We start from the raw sequence: 1,721 nt of genomic DNA on the forward strand, positions 1-1,721 counted from the left end.
ACATTGCAGGAAAGCATATCTAGTACGATATGTGTAAGAACAAAATAGAACACCATAGTCGACACGACTTTCGAATACCTTTCAAATAAGTTTCTAAATTCACACGGACTTGACCAGATCACATCAGTGATCCAGATCCCAAAAATTGTCCCAACATTTAAAAAGTCATTGCCCATGATTTGCTTGGAAATGTAAAACTAATGTATTAGTTGTGTTTAATTTGTTTCTTAACCTTGGTTAAGTTCAATGTGATATTTTAATAAGCAATTCTGAATGGTAATGAAATATCTACCCATAAAATTCAATAAATATTCCGTGACTATCACAAAACGTGGGTCAATTAATCAATGGAATTAAATTATAATGGCTTAATGTTTTCATTTAGTAAATTTAGTTTGACAGAATCAATTAGTAAGCCTTTTCATGCATGCTGGTCACAAATGTATAAAAATGAGGGTGCTTTTGAAGCTGAGTTCAAAAAAAAAATTTAAGTGGAAAGACAAAGTCGAAAATGGCGCAACTTTTTAGTATATGCCTACTAATAGCAACAGTGGTCAATGTTCACGGATTTACGAGTAAATATTAAAAAAAAAAACCCGCGTTGGATAATTTTTTGTTATTTAAACAGAATATGGACGTGACTGCCGGGATATTTCATGTGCTCCTGGTCAGCAGTGCATTATATCCAGAGAGCCCTGTTCAGGATCAAATAAACTTGAAAACACTCAATGCGGGAAGTATCCCACTTGTGTAATGCAAAACTATTACTCCTCTATTTCAGGTTCGTATTTTAACCCCATCAAGTATCATCATCATAACGATGATCATATATTTAACAAGTAATTCTGTTGTAAATTTTCTTGAAGGTGAAACCTTAGAGCGTGGAAAACGGCAGGCTAACCAGCAAGGATATGGAATGGGTGGCAGTGGAATGGGGCGGCCCAATGGAATGAACAACGGAGGAAACGGTGGAAATGGAATGGGTGGTCAGTATGGAAACGGAATGGGTGGACAGAATGGAAATGGTATGGGCGGCAATGGAATGAGAGGAAACGGAAACGGAATGGGGCCAGGTGGAATGAGCGGTAGAGGAGGGAACGGCAATGGAATGGGGCGAGGAGGAATGGGTGGTAATGGAGTGGGTTCCGGTGGTTTGGGCGGAAATGGAATGGGTGGCAGGGGAGGATATGGAAACGGTATGGGTGGTAATGGAATGGGTCCAGGTGGGCTGGGCGGAAACGGAATGGGTCCTGGAGGAATGGGTGGTAATGGAATGGGAGGACAGGGCGGCTACAAGGGGGGGGGGACAAAACGGAATGGGTGGACCAAATGGAATGGGAGGTCGCAATGGAATGGGTGGACCAAATGGAATGGGAGGATCAATGGGTGGCGGTCCAAATAGAATGTGTGGACCACCCGGTGGGCAAAATGGAATGGGTGGACCACCCGGTGGTCCAAACGGAATGGGACCAGGCAACTGGCAAGGCAATAGCAATGGAAATGGAAATAATGGCAATGGTAGTAACCGATATAGGGGCAATAACTCCAATCAGAACTACAGCACTACTCCTTCGACAACAACGGATGGCTGGTAACCAGAAACGTGCAACGAGGAGAATTGGATATATGTACATATATTCCTATGATGCACTTTTATTGTATTTCTTTTCAATGTAATAAATTGAGTTATGCACTTAGCGGAATTTCAGTTATTAATTATA

At 41.5% G+C, this 1,721-nt stretch overlaps 1 protein-coding gene across 1 annotated transcript; it reads left to right on the plus strand.

Annotated features, from left to right (window-relative positions):
• Positions 1-487: 487 nt before the first annotated feature.
• On the plus strand, positions 488-1,721 carry LOC6614468 (glycine-rich cell wall structural protein 1). The gene is given in 4 exon segments (XM_032721627.1): positions 488-575; positions 629-781; positions 867-1,299; positions 1,301-1,721. Coding segments are annotated over 4 exon segments (945 nt in total). The 5' UTR covers positions 488-511; the 3' UTR covers positions 1,596-1,721.

Source organism: Drosophila sechellia, chromosome 2L (assembly GCF_004382195.2).
Source record: "Drosophila sechellia strain sech25 chromosome 2L, ASM438219v1, whole genome shotgun sequence".
In the NCBI taxonomy this organism is placed as follows: domain Eukaryota; kingdom Metazoa; phylum Arthropoda; class Insecta; order Diptera; family Drosophilidae; genus Drosophila; species Drosophila sechellia.